The sequence below is a fragment of the Phasianus colchicus genome, chromosome 1, assembly GCF_987193195.1.
Source record: "Phasianus colchicus chromosome 1, bPhaCol1.hap1.1, whole genome shotgun sequence".
In the NCBI taxonomy this organism is placed as follows: domain Eukaryota; kingdom Metazoa; phylum Chordata; class Aves; order Galliformes; family Phasianidae; genus Phasianus; species Phasianus colchicus.
Genome location: NC_143436.1, coordinates 170,237,445 through 170,255,101, shown reverse-complemented (window position 1 = coordinate 170,255,101; position 17,657 = coordinate 170,237,445). Strand labels below are relative to the sequence as shown.

The following is a 17,657-nucleotide window of genomic DNA, read 5'->3' as shown; positions in this document are numbered from 1 at the left end:
AAACCACAACAGCTGGTAAGTTTTATCAGCAGTAAATGCTTCAGAAGCCTTAGAAACTACAGGTTTTCCTGGACTCTGACACTTAGATGAGAACAGCAGACAAGGGCTCATTCCACCTGCACTCTGAGCTGGACAGACGTGCAGCACCATCAGCTCAGAAGTCAGAGGGCTGTGCCAGCACAACACCTGCTGGTATAACAAGCTCCAAATAAAGCTAACAAGCATGTCCCAGTGAAACCTTGTCCTTCAGTCTGCCTGTGGTAAGCTGGCTTCAAAGGGAGGATAACACCTCATAAAAACAATTCAGATTGTCACAGGTCACACAGCTTTTCAAGCATTAAGTACTTCATCAACTGAAATGAACTACCTGAGGAATATAGTAAAACTTCGCTTTTTGGTTCAAAAATTCTTCCTATGATTTAAAAATGAGTTAGGAACCAAGGCTTTTTGCTATGACTTAAAGATAAATGGGCTTTCATTGTTTTCAATTCATTTTTCTTCTGACTGTTCTGGAATTCAGCTATGAAAGACGTATGAACCAACTTATCAGCCAGCTCTAACAGATGAGAGGTAAAACTAGAGGACCACACGAACCAGTCTGCCTACCTTAACAGCGTATTCTTTTACTAGATGACAATTTTTCATCTAGCTCAGATAATTTGTGCAACATCTCCTGGACACTAGGGTTTGTTTTCTTTTTGTTGCATTTTATGCACTATATTCTTTTCACATGGACACATTCAGTCACAGGAAGACTGGTCACAACAGAACACCGTGAGAAAGATTGACATTGTGGAGGGTGACATTCATCTGCTCTGGTTTCCAGATCTGAGTTACTAACCCTACACTTGCTCTATAGCTGAGGGAGAAAGATATCATCCACAAGGCCATAATCTATCGCAGCATAACAGCAGACACAAGCTTTGTCCTTTTCATCTACTTTAAAGGACATGGAGGTTACCTTGCTCACAATTAGTTTTCAGACATTTAAATTAGGAATCCCACAGCAGTGACAAAAGCAGAACCCCATCTCAAGTTAAGCCAGAGAAACATGTTACATGGCGACTTATTCTCAATGGACAGTTGCAGTATTTTTTTCTACATTTGCTACATTTTTTTCCCTAACAGAGCTGCTTTACTCCCTGTCTGCAAAGAAATTCCCAGACATGAGCTATGATCATACATAAAATTATATTGGTGCCAAGAGAAAATATCTGCTAACCCAAATTCAGCACAATGAACTATCTGGGTCATGAACTGTATTTTATGTTCAGAGGACAGCTAGTACATTAGGATCCTGAACTAAATAAGGAACTGTACCTGTTATTCTCATGTAAGTAGTTAATATATAACTAAATGGGCACACATAAAGGCTCCCAGAGATATTACTGGATACCTCCCATTATTTATTTCCTTGACCACAGTGACTCGAACTTGACACATTCACTTACTGAATTAGCTGTTTTGGTTCTGCTTCCATATAATTGTCATGCAAACAAATGAAACAAGAATCAAACAAAGTGACATACCTGTGGGGCATATCCAGGAGGCACATAAATAGTAGGCACTGAACCATTTGGGGACATCATTGGAACCTGAGCAGGACCTACATGGGTTAAAGAAACATTCTCATGATCCTGTACTGAGAGTTCAAAGAACATGCTGAACTGCAAAGTCTCTGTGAAAAACATACAACATAACATGAATTAAAAAAGGCAATAGGCTATACAGAGAAAATTATAGAAAGGGCCCCCTCAGAAATATGAGACATTTAAGAAAAACAGAAACAAAGTAAAAATAATTGTCCAAGTTATATTTCTCCTTTCCCTGTTAGCTCATTGAAGAGCTTATGGCAAAACTTTGCAAGTGACAAGTCAAAAGAAGCATCCCAAAACAAAGTGGAAATAAAATAAACTTTGCAATAGAAAAAACAATAACGGAAAGAAAAGATAGAAGTACAGTATTCAGTTAAAAAGTTAAGAATAGTAAATAAAATTAGTTACAGAAGTAGTGGTCTGTTACTATGGTCTTATCACCTCAGATGTCTCAGCACCACACAGGAACAGAAGGTGGCAACCAGGACACTAACACAAAATCTCAGAGAAAAGCAGGTGTATTACAAACCAGTGAGTCTCCAACTAAAAACAGTAAGGAGTTGTGATACTGTGGCAATCCTTTTAATGAGCGAGCCAGAAGGAACAGAATTCACAGACACCTCAGACAAATACAACATAATGTGTTAAGGTAGCATTTGAAAATAAAGCACTGCCTGGAAAATCCGAACCTTCAAAGAGCACAGAGTTACTGTCAAATAGCAGTCGACAATCTCTCTCAAACACCCTTCAAGTTGTGATGCTGCCTTTGGCTAAAACGAGAAGAGGGCTTCTCATGAGGAACTACCTGGCCTGAGAAGAGGAAGGAAAGTGAAGGGAACACTCAGCTTTCAAAGCAGCTACAGTGACCATAGCAGTCCCACAGGCATGGTATTTCTATGTATGAACAAAGTTTCTGGACGTGGAAATGAATGTGTAGGTGACAAGTTTTTTGGCATGCACTCAGAGAGCTGCAAAGGGTCTCACAGCAGTTAGTGACCATCCAATACAAATGCAGAGGAAATAGTGTTACTAAGTGCAAAGTAACACACTTGGACAAAACCAAGAGAAGTATTTATTCACAGTGATAAGCCATACATTAGCCATATTCTCATAAGCCAAATTCTATGTGAGTAGATCAATGAGTTTTTACATACACGTCTAAAGAAATACTGACTGAGATGTTCACTGGTATTCACAGAAGAAAACAGAACATTAAAAATCATTAGAATCATTTGAGTTGGAAGGGACCCCTAAAAGCCACTCAGTCCAACTGTCATGCAATGAATAGGGACATCCACAGCTCCATCAGGTGCTCGGAGCTCCTCCAGCCTGACCTTGGGTGTCTCCAAGGATGGGACATCCACCACCTCTCAGGCACGCTCCTGAGGACAGTGTGCACTGCCTGACTCCATTCTTTAAAATAAGACAGCAGAACTAGAAAAGGACAAAAAGAAAAGGCAGAAAACTTTTACCACCTATTCATCAGGGCAGATTCAAGAGACTGGGATTATTCCATCTGGTGATGGTTAAAAGGTAAAAGAGCATGCAGAAGAGAAATAGGACAAGACCTATAAAAGCCACCAACTGCCTAAAATAAGAAAATGGATCATTTATAATTTCCCACGTACAAGATCCAGATTCTAAATTAAACAACCAAATACAAGAATTAATACAGAAAAAGGAATTTCTCAAGACATGCATAGCTAAATTGCATAAGTCACAGCTTTGAGAATGTTGTGGAAACAAACGGTTGTGTTCACAGGTTCAGAGCTATTAAACAGATTGAGAGAAGTAACCCAGTGAGAGTCGATAAGAGTCCCTGTTGGTTCAGGAAGCTCAAAAGAAGAAAGTGATTTCTGTGTGCCTGCCCCATTCTTATGCTCTCCTCTGTAGTGTTTGATACCAGCCCTGTGCCATTTGCACAGGCAACAAGAGGAACTACATACAGATTTCTTTACTTTCCTGTATTTAAAATACACAACAGGCACAACTGATAAAGTTTAACAATGAAAGTGAAGCACAGCATAATCTAACGGGTTGTGTGGCAAGATGACAAGACTGGGATGCAAACACCCTAGGCTGCAATCCAGCTCTTGGCAAAGTTTCAGTAATATTTCTAAAAGGCTCTTCACGTTAATAATTGATAAGCTGTGCTTACATCTGCAAAAGGGAGGTACTACCCAAGTGCAAGGTGTGCTTTATCATATATGTCTATGATAGGAGGTATGAGATGTACTGTTGCATCTCATTTTGCTAAGTGTGAGCTTGACAGAGAATTCAAATTAACTATGTCTGAATGCCAAGAGTGGGAAAAAGGAAGAAAAAGAATTCTATAAAATATGAGGCATGTAATCCAACTTGATCCCACATACTGTAACAACTCTTTCACAACAGGATACAAAAGCCTTGAAATATATTACCTTAAAAGAACCACAGCTTTGTTCCTGATGAAGTATTAACCCACAATGGTGGAAGGAAGAACATTTTTAAGAATGAGGTCTTAATTGAGTGACTGAACCGTGCAAAAAGCAAATAACAGAAGGACTACAGTGAACTTCAGATTGAGAACTGAACCGTCTTTGGGTTTCTGCTCAGGTGAAACCCAAAAATGTTTCAGTTGAAGTTTCTCCTGAGTGTGAATCACTAAAAAAGAAGTGACAGCTACATGAAAAGCAGTGACCAAGCTGAGAAGTGCTTTGGAGTATTACCTTAAATAAATTTAAAGAGGTCAACAGAAGCAGAAACGTATTTAATATGAGTTGCCATTCATCCAAATAAGTGGTTTAAATACTTAAACGAGGGCCGATTTTACACAGCTTGTATCCTGTAGAGTACTTGTGGTTTTTCATAATGAATACAAGATAGTGAAGCTTTCATTAACCTCACCGTTTTCAACCATGAAAGTTTCAGATACTTGAGAAGTAAGGCCACAATAACTTCCAAAACAAACTCACTGTGCTGAGAGGATGAAGGAAGCCTAATGTGAACAGCTTGTTACTTAGTGAGCCAGTGGCTATGCCAGTGGTGGGCTTTAATTCACTGTTAAATTTAGACAATATTCTTTAGGTGCTCAAAAACAACTCAGGTCCAGGTGAGTAAACTATCCTTCTTTCCAAAGATCACTCATCACTGAGTGCTTTAAGCCTTGTCCCAACAAACAAACAAAAGCAGCTATTTCCAGTGCAGTACAAAGGTTGATCCACAGAACTGTTGCAGCATCCCCTAACTGAGCAGCCACACAAATGAAAACGTAAATATGGACCCCAAGAAATACGTGACCTTAGAATGGAGTCCAGTCAGCAGCCTGAAAACCTGCATCCCACCCTGAGCATTTTAAAGACTCAAAATAAATGAAAATCTTTTTTAATATTCAGGATTGACTTCTGATATGTTCTGAACAGATTTTGAGATGACTGTGGAATGAGGCTAGACTGTATATTCAGGAGAAGAGAAAGCACAGGGAAGAAAGCTGATGAACTACATTTCTTTTAATGAATGCAGGGTCTGCAGTGAAGTTACGGTTTCTTGGCAGAAAGCGAGATGCACTGCAGGAGGAATCCCCATGCTTTCCAAGCAGTGTCAGAGGCACTGTCAGACCAACGCTTTTGTGCACCGCACAGAATGGAATTTACATCCACATCACTGTGTGATGAATGTTGATGTGTTTACTGTTTCAAGAGGCCTCGAATCTTCTGTATACTTTCAGTTACACAAGTTCTCCCTCTGGACAAGCGGGAAGGAATTACTGTGGGAGAAGACAAGCTGCATAGCTGTGTTTGATGCTTTATTCATGAGAAATGGCTCATTAAATGCAATCAAGGTGTATTTACCCCGGTGCAACCCAAGAGACAAGAAGTATCGCCGTACTTTTTCAATTTATCTTCCTGAAATTTGCTACTTCATTACTACAAAGGTTAAAACTTGTACAAAGCCTCTCAGCGAGCATCCTGCCTTCATAAAAACCAAGTAAAACTTGGAAAAGAAAAAAAAAAAAAAAAAAGGAAACATATAAAAACTTGCAGCAGGAGGGAGCGCCCGTCGGCCAGCAGCAGGCTGACTTCCGACCCGGGAACTCTCCCAGCCTCGCTGCGCCCGTCGCGGGGACGGCAGCAGCAGCGCTGCGGAACCGCCGCGAGCGCGCAGCCCGGCCGGCTCCGCAGTCGGCGCCAAGGCCGCTCGCCGCCGATCGCTCCCGCAGCCGCCCTCCCGGAGGCCTTCACGATGCCCTTCCGGGGCAGCGCCGCCCGCACCGCCACCGCAGCCCCGCCACGGCCCTCCCTGCGCCCGCGCCGCGACCCTCCCTAGCGCCGCGCGGCCGTCCCTCCGCGAGAGGAGCTCGGGGTCTCGCACGCTCCCCGCGCCGCTCCCAGCCGCCGCCGCCGCGCCCCCCCCTATCAGCGCCAGCCAGCGGGAGGGCGGGCAGCCCCCGGCCCCGCGCCCTGCCCAGGGCAGGCCTTACCGCTCATGTCGGGCCGGGCCGGGCAGCGCTGGCGGCTGCTCCCGGCACGGCACGGCACGGCACGACGCGGCGGGCGGGGCGGCGGGCGGGGCGCGGGTTCAGGTGCGCGCTGCCCGCTCCGCCCCGCTGGAAGGAGGCCGTGCCCAGGGGAACGCTCCCGCTCAGCTATCGCTTCTTTTTTTTTTATGACCACCAGTTCTCGCCCCCGGCAACGAGCCGGGCGTTTAGCCGCGGCTTTTCCCTTTATCTGCATAATTAAGTCGAAAGGGATTTACTTCGGCCAAATCCTTCCGTAGGATTTACCTCCGGATGAACCGGTCGGCACACGGCGGAGGTCCGGCCGCGAACGGGCACCGTGCGGCCTCGCGCTCGAAGGCTGCGGTGCCTTTGATACTAATCGGTGCGGATCCCGCGGCTCATGAGCGCTGCTATACTTAGCGCGAGCGGCGATGAATCACCACCGCTATCCCCAGGAGGAAATAGCATTCAGGATTTACTGCGGCACATTAGGTTAACTATGTCTCCATAACCGAACACCCACACTTTGACATCACACGGGCGATGATACGCATCGCTGACGCAAGCGCTGACAGGATCAAACACAAAGGCCACCGCGGCAGAAACAATGGAGAGCGCGGCTGACGTCGCAGCGCCCCGACGTGCCGTGGCCGATCAATAGACCCAGATGCCACAAATAGTTGCTCCACTCGCTTTTACATAACGGCCAAGGCCTCAAAGTTTTATTTTGGGCTCCCAGCAGCGCCCCAATGAAACGCAAAAATCCAAGAATGACAATAAACAGGAGGTCTGCATTTGCCTCGTAAGCTGTGCCTGGAAAATATGGAGAAACTGGTGCTTAATAGGTTAACGGGCACTGAAAGATGTCACGAGGATCCAGGAGGTTGACTTTCACTGGGTGTGATGTCATCAAAGCAAGCAGTAAGAGAAGGAAGGCAGACACAGAACTTAGCACTAGGCCTGAGCTGGGGAAGGAAAGGAAAGAACTGGAAGCACTGCAAGGGCAGGGGCGGGCAGAAGACTTCAGTTTTCAATGCTGTCAGTTGAACATATTCCTTATGCTCTAAATTCATCCTGACAAAACAATCCCTTCCCCCATCCATCTGTCTACTTTTGCCATCGAGGCTGGGGAACAGCCGCTGATAAAGCGGGAGCCGTAATTTAAATATATTAATTGACTACAGAATCTATCAGTGGGCTGGAGGCTGGAAAACACGAGGAAAAGCAAGGTAAAATGTTCATGTAGATCTGTTCAAAAACAGGAGGAGAAAAGGCATCAGTTTCATTCATACAAGCTTCGGAATAATGGATAAGAACTGAAAGCCTGGAGGCCTAACTACAGTATTTCTACAGATTCCATCCTAATGAAATCCTGATCTTTCCCACGAAACCATACATATGTATTCAGAACAAAAAGGACACAAAATCCCTTCTCATATGCAAACGTGCGGAGATGACAGATTCCCATAGCACTTTATCATTAATACAGCTATCAGTTTTCGTTTATAATGGGCTTGCGTACATTGAAAGGACAAAGGTAACAATGGTTTCTGTGTTCGAATAATAAATGTAGCTCCATTACAGCTATTTCTAAACAGTGACCACTGTGCTATTCTTGATTTAAAAAAAAGACTGCAAACCCACACCTTCAAACGGTGCAAACCTCATCAGGAACTTCCATATGGGAGCTTGTAGAAAGATGGTTTTAGATTTTCTAGATAATCCAACAACTTTTAAACCTTCTTTGTGAACCAACACTGGAGCGCAGCACTAACTCCATCTTACTTCTGTTTAAAAAAACAAAAACCAAACCAATAACCCACAAAACAATGAATCAAAGATGCTAACGTGGAAACACAAAACACAGACCTTCACTGTGCAGTCAAGATTATTAAACTGCTCAGCTTGCTTTGCTGTTTTAGATTTGGGCTAAGGGCAATTACTTAATAGCCGTGGAAGAGTTATGTCAAAAAATTACATTCTCTCTCCCTTATAGTCTTCCTATTTAAGTATCAGGTGAACACTAACTCATTACATTTCAAAGGCAGTTAGTTAAATGTGATATACCATTCTTAACACAAAGAAGCTTTGATGAATATGTTTTTATTCTCAGCAGTAAAAATAATCTGGACTGACTGCTTTGCATATTAGCTTAGCTTCTTCTCAAGGAGAGCAATTTCCCAGCATTTATGCTGAACAATATTGATCTGCAACGTCTTCAGACTAATATTTAATATATGTGCATAATGCTTAGTCATGTTCCATTCGATTCACAAGACTCAGGATAAACCACAAGTTAATTATCTAACAGTTGTTACCACTAGAATTCGTGTAATTATAACCAGAAAGTATTTTTAGCCCCATAAGCACTGCAGATCAGAAAGATCCAAATGGTGAGCACTACTGCTGGTAACTGGTTGTGGCTAAGGGGTGAACAGCACAAACGAGTCTCAGCAGCCAGCAGCTCCTGGTGTGTAGAAAGCTTCTAGAAAAGAGCACACTGATACACAGAAGAGAGACTGTGGCATGCAAAGACATCAACTTCTTTTCTTCCCAGACTGGTCGTGCCAGAAGTTATGCTGGATAATTATTTGTAGATGTCTTTTTGACACCATTATACTCAAGTTATTATACTAATGGGTTATTTTTTCTGTACATACCTACCTGACTACACTCACTTCAAACTAGAGGGTAAAAGTATGTCACAGTCTGCTGTCTCAGTGGGCTCTTGGAGAAATCCCTTGTCCTCTGTGTAAATTTCTTAATATTCTCACTCTCGAGTTACGTATGTGTATATATGTGTGTATAACACATGTATATATATGCACACACATATCTGCACATAATGACTAAGAAAAGCAACAGCACACATGTAAATGCTGAACTGATTTTACCAAACTGTAAAGCAGGGCATTTCAAAACAAAGGGACACCTAGGGTTAGGCTGTCTGGTGAAAAGCAGACCTAAATATTGCTCTCTGCAATGAGAAGAGGCTTCTAACTACCTTGATTTCAAAAATAAAATGACAGAACACAACCACTCTGTCCCACTGAAATTTTACTCTTGAACATAAGTAACTCTTGCATTTGCTACTCTGGTCAGATGAACAGATCTTCTGTAACACAAAGCAAAACAAATGGAAATGGACATCAGTCCTACAAGACCTCCTCTCTTCACAGTCACCAATAAAAATATACAACTATTTTTTATCCCCAAATGAGAGATGCTCACTTGACTCAGCCAACATGAAGACTCAGTAAGATTTCAGTTTCAGAAGGAAATGTTCAGATGTAGGCTTCTGAACTATGAAGTAAATGTTGAAATAACACTTTATTACACAGTTTTGTTTCAGAGCATGAGGGAGGAAAACACTCCCTGAAGCTGACAGTTTGAAAGGAGACATTTGGTAACGCACAGTCCTTCTGTCATGGTACAAACCGTAGAGAACAAGCCCCAAGCAGACAAATTACACAATAATGGCATATGACAAAAATGAGACATAAGACCAAGCTGAAAACGTGTGATGTTACATACCTTACACTTTTTAACATCTGAAGCAAACATTTGGCTTCAGCAAGGTGATTCACAGGCTGCCTCAGGACGACAGCTCTGCGCTTTTGCACATTTATCAGGAAGCCAACTCATACCAAATGACACAAATCATTACACACAGGCAGTGTGTCCTCGAGGAGATACCTGCTTTGGACCTGCTCTATTGACTCTTGTCTGATTTCACCAGAGTATATCAAGGTTACTGTTAGGAGATTCCTACTGTCAGAAGAGATGTCTTCCTATTCAGTTGGTAGGTAAGCTAAATTCTGAGTTTCTAACACCTGTCTTCTTCCAGTCTGGAAGAGTGCTATGGGCACCAGATTATGGAAAAATCTGTTTCACACACTCTGTCACCTCTGCTGAAGACTGGCCACTAGGAAAGTGAAATGCAGCACATTAAGCTCCTGTCCCTGCTACAAGACACAGTTAACTCCACTGATCAGGTTTTTAAATGGAAAATACAAAACCAGCCTTTGAAAGGAGAAATGGAACCAAGAGTTCACCCAAGTTGTATAGGAATCCCTAGAAAGGTAGACTGCCTTCCTACAAATTTCTCTCTGGTATTCTTTTTCTTTGGGGGGCAGGAAAAGAAGAAGCCACCTCCAAAAGACAGGGAGAGATGCCTCAATGTGGGATGTCCCATAGCATAACAGCCTGGGGACTCTGCTGGAATTTGGAGCTAAATCTTCAGTGCTGGTGGGCTCTGTAGGGCAAAAGTCCTCATATCTCAATTCTGGGTGAGTGCTTTAACCAATTTCCTGTTGCTGCTAGGAACTGTATTTTTGGAGAAACCTAATATAGCCCGAGTAAAACAAATAACCTGTCTTGCTTTTAGGAGGGACATACTGTCTCTATATTGTCTCCTTTCAGTAGGTCTTAGATATGTGGCTTCTGCCTGTTCCCATGCAGCCTGTTTTGTACAATCACAAGGTTGTAGGGAATTCTGCAGTCAAAACAGAAGCAATAGATTCAGCATGCCTGCTAGGATTAGGTTGTGATACAGTGGGTGAACTGGGCTGCACTGTGACTTCTGCAGCTAACACCTTTAGTTAAAACTAAGGTAGAATCCAAACACTGTGAACATGACTCCTATGACTGGAGTCTAAAACAGCTATTATAGGGGATGCTTTGAAAAGAAGTGGAAATAAAAGTTGAATGAAAAACTACTGATCTTGAACATTCTTAATAACATAGCAGCCAATGTGATAATATGCTTCACCATTTAAATTAAGACTTTGGAGTCTGCTAATGATTTAAGCTCAACAAACAAGAATTTTCTTGTTCAAAAAGCTTTGCAGGAACTTGGTCTCAAATTAATTAAACCCAAATCAGAGCACATTTTAGAAAACCCTGATGTTCTCAAGTGAGACACAGCAACATAGAATGGAACTACATATGCTACTAACACCTGTGGCTTCTTCTGCAGTGAAATGTTTCTACTATTTCATACAAACCACAACACATTGCAACTAATTCCTACTGAAAACCTTACATTTTTGTTAGTGTGGTTTAGTGAACAACACAAAATGTTACAGGCTATCTAATGAACTTGTTGTTATCTTTTAAACTTGTTTTAGCATTTGAAATCTGTAGATAAAGTTGAGGGTTTTTTTGCGTGTCCTACGTGACAAAGAACCCTTAATTCTCCACAATGTGCTCTCCACAGATCCCTTCAGCAAGGAATTATTTTCTCCACATCCCTAGCAAGTTACACACAGGGAAAGCATATAAGCACAGACAGTAAGAGTGTCTATGACAAAGGTTGTTTTTGATAAAAACCTTTCACCAAGGTTAATAAATATGTATTATCAGAAAGACAACATCTGGTAAAGCAGTAAGCAGGAACCAGAGACAAAGATAAGCTTATGCTGCTGCAAGTGTTCTCTTCAAACTCAATTTCTCTGTAACCAAATACTTTTTAGAAAGTAAAATACCCATTGCTTTGGCAGCCAAACTGAACTCAAAACCAGAAGGAACTATGTAAGGAATCTGCTTACCTGTGCCAAACAAGAGGTCAGGGATGAAGCAACTAACCTAGCTCAAAAATTGTCATTCCAAACCAGACAAAAGGGAAAAAAATGTACTAAAACAGCACAGCTACTAACCATACATTTTGTATTGATCAACATACCCCTCTTCTAAGAAGCTGAGACAAGAAAATTGCTTAACAGATGGAAAGTAAATGTGTCCTTTGTGTCGAAACCTTTTTATTGCTTCCCTGTTGTCTGGGTGTAGAAAATCTACTTTTTCTGTTGCTGGACCACTGTGGCTAAAGGACTGAAAAACACCTCATGAATCAAGTCTATTCACCTGCAATTGCTGCTTCATTCCTCTTCCCTATTATCATACATCAAGATCCATCACAGATGGATTGTATATAAAAGCATCAAAACCAATCTTAAAATCAGTCAGTTCTTTTACTTGTATGTGTCCCACAGGGATGCTATTCTTGAGCACTGCTCCTAAGTAGCCAGGAGGTTTCTTATAATTAGATAAAATTTATTCATAGCCTTTTGACATCTACTTGGCTTTCAATCAGCTCTAGCGTTAATTTTATTATTATTAGTTTTTAAATCCCCGTTGTTTACTTAGCTATACCTAACAAAACTCATTTTTAGCAAAACAAACCAACCTCTTCTAGTCCTCGTTCACAAAACAGCCTCCTGATTCTTCTGAATATCTTAATAGCTCTCTTCTGCAACAGCTGGAATCAGTTTCAATTCATCTTTTGTAAACATGAATTATCAAAGTACAGTTGATGTCTCAGCAGAATCCTATAAAATGCAACTGAACATCCCAAGCTGTACAACTAATTACTGTCTGATGCATTTTATGATCACAGTAACCTTTACGGATACATTACACTGGAGATAATACTTATCTTGTAAGCAAAATAGCTTGCCTGTTTCCTCCTCCTCCTTATCAAGTTTCAAACAATGAGATCCCCATTTATAATTTATTAATCTTATGCATGACCTTGTATGGCATATAGCTGCCTTTCATCCATTGTAGGGGTACCATTCAAACAACAGTTCTTTAATACACGTTCTTCTTGCTCTTTCACCATTTCTGGTACATAGACTTCCTACGCCACTGCAGTTGCCTGGATTGCCATTTTAGCTGAAAGGTATTTCTGCAATACCTTGATAACTGAAAAAAACCTGAGCCAATTAGTTACTGAGTGGTTAGAAAGGAATATATTCACATTCCAGGCTATCTGTGCATCATGCTTCAGCATTCAATCCTTTCCTATTTTCTCCTCAATTTAGAACCTTAAAAAAAAAAACAAACTCTAGATGAGTAAGATTGTATTGAATATGCTGAAGCTCTTCAGAGATACAATTAGAAACATTCTGTACTATGCTTTGAATTCTGTAGTATGGAAACAGGAAACACGCAAGTATATGGTCTCAAGACTCCAATGCAAACCTTTCATTTGTATTTTCTAATTCTTCTATTTACTTCCTTCTAGTCCTTTTATTTACTTCCTACTGGCCTTCGTATACTCAAAAGCTATATTCTATGCAGGTACAGCCTTACCTCACTGACATTCAACCTCTTTTTCCATGTGACATTTTCAGGCACTTCACATCTTCATCTAGCTCTGTGAAGTTGCACAGAAATGTTTACCTGCCAATCTACTACTTGTCCAGATACAGCAGCACATCATCACCACCCAACAGGAAGATTCAGAAACCCACACTTAGGTACTTCAGAAAAAAAATAAAAAATAAAAAAATCCAACACCCTTCTACTTAACTGCTGTCACCAAGATGAAAGTAGATTCTTTCCCATCATAAATAATGGATCAGTTTTTTTTTCAAATGAGAGGATGAGGCTCAGTAACTGAAAAACAATGACAGCACACTGAAACTCTGCGAACATAATGCACACTTAGAGGGCTATTATGGGCAAATCGGTGCTCTGGATGGTATTTTTAAGACCTGTCAGAAGATGAACTGGAGAAAAAACTTGCAGGTAGAGCTGGGTATACGAGTAAGATTCCTAATCTAGCATGTGTCACATACTCTGCTCAAAAAAGCATGCAAGGAAACTTGAGAGCTGTATTTTTTTATATATATATGTATATATATACAGCTGTATTCCAAGGGTATTTCCAAGGCACCTTTTCCTCCTTTTTAACGCAATATTTTTATTGTATAAGAATTAGAAGGGTGTAGAAAGCATAAAAAGACACCTTTAACAAACGTATGACTGGAAAGGCTACATAATGTCAGATTTTCAACTAGCACAGAAAAGTGCTGTTCTAACTCGTGTTGGCTAGAAGTTCAGAGTAAAAAGCAATCAAGCCAACAATCAATCTCAAAACCTCAGTGCTTGCAGGTACTGTTGTATCTATTTGCAGTGTAAATGCAGGAGTGGAAGCTAATCTCACACTACAGTCCTCTGCAGGTTTGTTCGCTTTTAACAGGTGGTGAATCAGATGGCTTCTCAAATTTAACTAACTGCTTAATGATAGATGAGATTAAACTTATTTTATTCTACAAAGTGGTTCTCTGTCTGATCACAAAACAGTAAATAAAATAGAAAGAAAAAAATCAGAATAAATGCAAAGTTAAGTATTTTTGTTATTTTCTGAATGTACCAACAACTTAGGAGTTTTACTGAGATGTGTCTTGACCACATAAATCGTAAGACCCAACTCTTATTGGGTGTGCAGCCTTTCAGAGCAAACCCTCTTTAAAGCTAAAATGGCTGAGGCTGTAACACAGTAAAGCACTTCACCTTAAGACAGTCTGTTGAAAGACAGCATTTAACACAAGTTTTTGGAAAATAAGGAAAAAAAGAAAGGCTGACAACTCTCTGCAGAAGCATCAGATTTTTCTTCCCTCTCTGATATCACCAACTTTTGTTCTGATTCTTAGAAGAGAGGAGTATCAGTAAGGTACAGCTCTTTGACCTCACAGTTCTTCCCCTAGTTTGGGAATTTCTCTCAGCAATGGCCCTGCTGTGGTCTTTATTCAGCACAGTCCTACTTCAAGTGAGCTGGATTTTCTATGTCTGTTGCAATATGTTGTTTCATTCACAGTAACTTACTCATATCTTACTAAAAATACGATTCCATATTACTCCTAAGAATTATCCATGAAGTAAGAATACAAACTTCTCATTTTTCCTACTTCCCATAACTTTCTACTTTAAAAAAAGGAGGTGGGGAACAGGTGAAAAATAACTTTGAAGTCATTTCAACTGAGATGTAACATCATTTTTCAATCTGCTAAGTGTCAGACCAGAGTAACTAGAAGTTTTACAAAGTCCACAAGAAATTTCAAAATGAGGTTTTCTATCACTGAAGAAAGTAAGAGAGGTGGCAAGCTCTCAACCTTTTCCCAACAAAATACTGAGTTGTAAAGAAAGCTCTTTCTTCAGTTGCTTTGGGAGGCACATTCATCCCACCTATGAATACCACAGTCAAAATGATCCAAGGGAAACACAATATACACAATATGAGGATAGCCCATATGTCCAGCATCAAAGGGAAAGAATGAGTGAAGCAGCTGCAGAAAAGGCTACGAGAAAAAAACAAATTGATAACAGGCACAAAAGATAAAACCATATGCTCACAGAATAGCTGGTTAATCAGAAAGGAAGGAGTGTGTAGTCAGCTTTCCAGTAGCTCTAACATCCATTAACTTGAGACAGTTCTCTAAGTTACAGGGTGCCCTATGGCCACTTGAGAAAATCTGAGGCTGTTTCGGTGGTGCCCTCGAGCACCTGCTCCAGAAAACTGCATTTTGACAGCAGGACAAGGGGAAATGGTTTTAAGCTGAGGGAAGGGAGATTTAGGTTGGACGTCAGGGGGAAATTCTTTACGGAGAGAGTGGTGAGGTACTGGAACAGGCTGCCCAGAGAGGCTGTGGATGCCCCATCCCTGGAGGTGTTCAAGGCCAGATTGGATGGGGCCCTGGGCAGTCTGGTCTAGCATTAGGTGGAATGGTTGGTGGCCCTGCATGTGGCAGGGGGGTTGGAGATTCATGATCCTTGAGGTCCCTTCCAACCCTGCCAATTCTGTGATTCTGTGATTCTGTGATTTTTTTGGAAGTCTCTTACAGCTGAGAAAGGCCTTCTCTTAGGCATAAAAAGAACAGCAGTACTTCGGATAGTTGCATGTGCCACCAGTGAATTTGGCCTTTCAAACTTTATGTGAAGCTGCATGTAATTACGCTGTTTCTTAATGGCTTTAAGTGGCTGAACATACACACTTGTAATTGGTCTTTAATTCACATTAAACAGTAGCTATTTATATCTGTGCACAGCTAGCCTATATGTTTGTAATGGCCTTGTTATCTTCTTTCCCCTCATTTGGATAACAAACTGCTTCAGATGTAAAACAGATTGCTACATGAATGTCTGCAAAAGGAAGAAAGGGAAGTTATATCACCACGAATTTAATGAAGTTCAAAAGCGTCATGATCATGTAAGCCACGCAAACTGACAAACCCTCAGTCATCTAACAGTCAAAAAGACTACAACTATAATCGTCTGCTATTAATAACACACACACAGCCATATCTTTCAGGCCATGTGCTGCTGATTCATCCATTAGGGAAAAAAAAAATCAAAAGTAAGAGCAGGAGCCTGCTCAGTCTTGAGGGAATGTAATGGCTGTGAGAGTTGCCCCAGAGCCCTGGAGATGTTGGTTTCCTATCACTCTTCACAGCTAACATGTGCCCGACAGTGGTCCAGGAAATAAGGCAGCCAAGACTATTTTCTGGAATACAAACAGAACAACAGTAAATAAAAATTAATTAAAAGTTATTTTCTATTTAACTTTAAGACTTTGATAGCTGTCTGAACACTCTCACAGCTGCAGCTATACTTCAAGAATGCAGCAGAACAGCCTGAATCTCAAAGGGTAGAACTATAAAGAAACATCCTGGAGTTTCATCTAACAATCTGTAGCATTTCCAACAGATGACACACCAGTATTTCTACTGTATGTATTGTTAAGGAAGATCTAAAAAAAGCAGTGCGTATGCACAAAGTTCTAGCCTTTTAATGTTCATGAAAAGTTTAAAAGTCAACTTAAATACACTGTTTCTGAGTTTTTATAAAATAAAGCATGATTTATTTTTAAAGAATTAGTCAAATAAGGAAATTGAAATTGAGAAACTTCTTTCTGTTTTGTGTTTGGAGGGACTAGCTGATTCACTAGAGGGCTATAGTGCCATCCAAAGGAATCCTAACAGGCTGGGGAGGTGGGCTGGCAAGAACATCATGATGTTCAGCAAGGAGAAATGCAGAATCCTGCATCTTGGGAAGAACTGCCCCAGGCACCAGGACATGGTGGGGGACCCAGCTGCAGCTCTGCAGAAAAGGACATGGGGGTCCTGGTAGGGCACCAAGTTCAACATGAGCCAGTAATGTCCTCTTGCCACTAAGAAGGAAAATCATATCCTGGAATGTGTTAGGCAAAGTACTGCCCACCTATAGAGGAAAGTGATCCTTTCCTTCTATTGGTGAGGCCACATCTGAAGTTCTGGGTCCAGTTCTGGGCTCCCCACTATAAGAGAAATGTGGACACAGTGGAGAAAGTCCAATAGAGGGCCACAAAGATGATGAAGGGCCTGGAATACCCCTCCTGTGAGGAGAGGCTAAGAGAACTGGGGCTGGAGGAGAGCTGGAGAAGAGGAGGTTCAGGGAAATCTCATTGTCCACAAATCCCTGTAGAGAGGGCATCAAGCTCTAGTAAGTAGTGTGAAGTGCAAGGATGTGTGTGCAAACTGGAGCATGGGAGGTTCCCCCTGAACAGCAGAACACTGGCACAGGCTGCCCAGAGGTGTGGGATCTCCCAAAGCCACCTGAATGTGGCCCTGGACACTCTGCTCTGGGTGCCCCTGCTGGTGCAGATGAACCTAGGGGGCCTTGCCATTCTCTGATTTAATAAAACAGAAACGTTAACAATTTTCACAAAACTTTATGATTTTGACCAACCAGATTTCATCTGATTAAGATATAGAAAACATTATCAGCATAAGTTATTCTAAGGATTTTCAATTAAGATCCTAATA

The 17,657-nt window shown here is 41.4% G+C and overlaps 1 protein-coding gene across 5 annotated transcripts in view; it reads right to left on the bottom strand.

Moving 5' to 3' along the window:
* Window positions 1-17,657, bottom strand: part of FNDC3A (fibronectin type III domain containing 3A) — a 114,079-nt gene that overhangs the window by 47,628 nt on the left and 48,794 nt on the right. For 4 of the 5 annotated variants that reach the window (XM_031615650.2, XM_031615648.2, XM_031615649.2 and 1 more), the window contains one exon: window positions 1,530-1,606. In XM_031615650.2, the coding sequence (XP_031471510.1) occupies window positions 1,530-1,606 (77 nt within the window). Of the gene's footprint in view, window positions 1-1,529; window positions 1,607-6,054; window positions 6,120-17,657 lie in introns of those variants that run through there. The other variant, XM_031615652.2, reaches the window with a different exon arrangement.